Source organism: Meleagris gallopavo, unplaced genomic scaffold (genome assembly GCF_000146605.3).
Source record: "Meleagris gallopavo isolate NT-WF06-2002-E0010 breed Aviagen turkey brand Nicholas breeding stock unplaced genomic scaffold, Turkey_5.1 ChrUn_random_7180001865759, whole genome shotgun sequence".
Lineage (NCBI taxonomy): Eukaryota > Metazoa > Chordata > Aves > Galliformes > Phasianidae > Meleagris > Meleagris gallopavo.
Genome location: NW_011131057.1, coordinates 3,450 through 4,054, shown reverse-complemented (window position 1 = coordinate 4,054; position 605 = coordinate 3,450). Strand labels below are relative to the sequence as shown.

General features: G+C 60.7%; 1 protein-coding gene across 1 annotated transcript in view; it reads left to right on the top strand.

Annotated features, from left to right (window-relative positions):
- The window catches only part of ILF3 (interleukin enhancer binding factor 3), a gene marked incomplete at both ends in the record, with an annotated part of 5,978 nt that overhangs the window by 1,927 nt on the left and 3,446 nt on the right, over window positions 1–605 (top strand). Inside the window, 2 exons of the mRNA XM_010726990.2 lie at window positions 62–153; window positions 489–584. Coding sequence (XP_010725292.2) covers window positions 62–153; window positions 489–584 — 188 coding nt within the window. The remainder of the gene's footprint in view (window positions 1–61; window positions 154–488; window positions 585–605) is intronic.

Genomic DNA, 605 nt, shown 5'->3' with positions numbered 1-605 from the left:
CCACTGACAGAACCCCCCTTGGTCAAACTGTGCCTTGTCTTCTTATTCCATCCACGACTAGAAACGCTATCAGTCACCGACTCCCCGGACGTTCTGGACAGGCAGAAATGCCTTGCTGCCTTGGCGTCACTGCGGCACGCCAAGTGGTTCCAGGTTTGCATTTTGTTCTTCTCTTTGTCTTTAAGTAGCAAACGTGTAAACCTTAAACCTTAGCGGGGCTCTCGGTTCGGTTTAACGCCGGTAGCCGTGCCGGACTTAGCGCCTGTCGGCGGGACAGCCGCTAACGAGGCACGCGTTAACGAGCCGGAGGTCACAACGGAAGCCCCGTAACGATGCAGAGGCGCGCGGCCGCGCTGTGCCGGGAGCTCCGCTCTCCCCCGCGCTCCGCCGCCTCGAATTGCCGCGTGGAATTCTGTTCCCTTTGCCCGAGGAGCACCGAGCGCCGCTGGCGTTCCATTGAGCGCTTCTGCTTCTGCTTCCCGTTCCAGGCCAGGGCGAACGGCCTGAAGTCGTGCGTCATCGTCATTCGCGTGTTGAGAGATCTGTGTACCCGGGTTCCCACCTGGGCGCCGCTCCGAGGATGGGTAATGCCGCCTTGTGGCTCG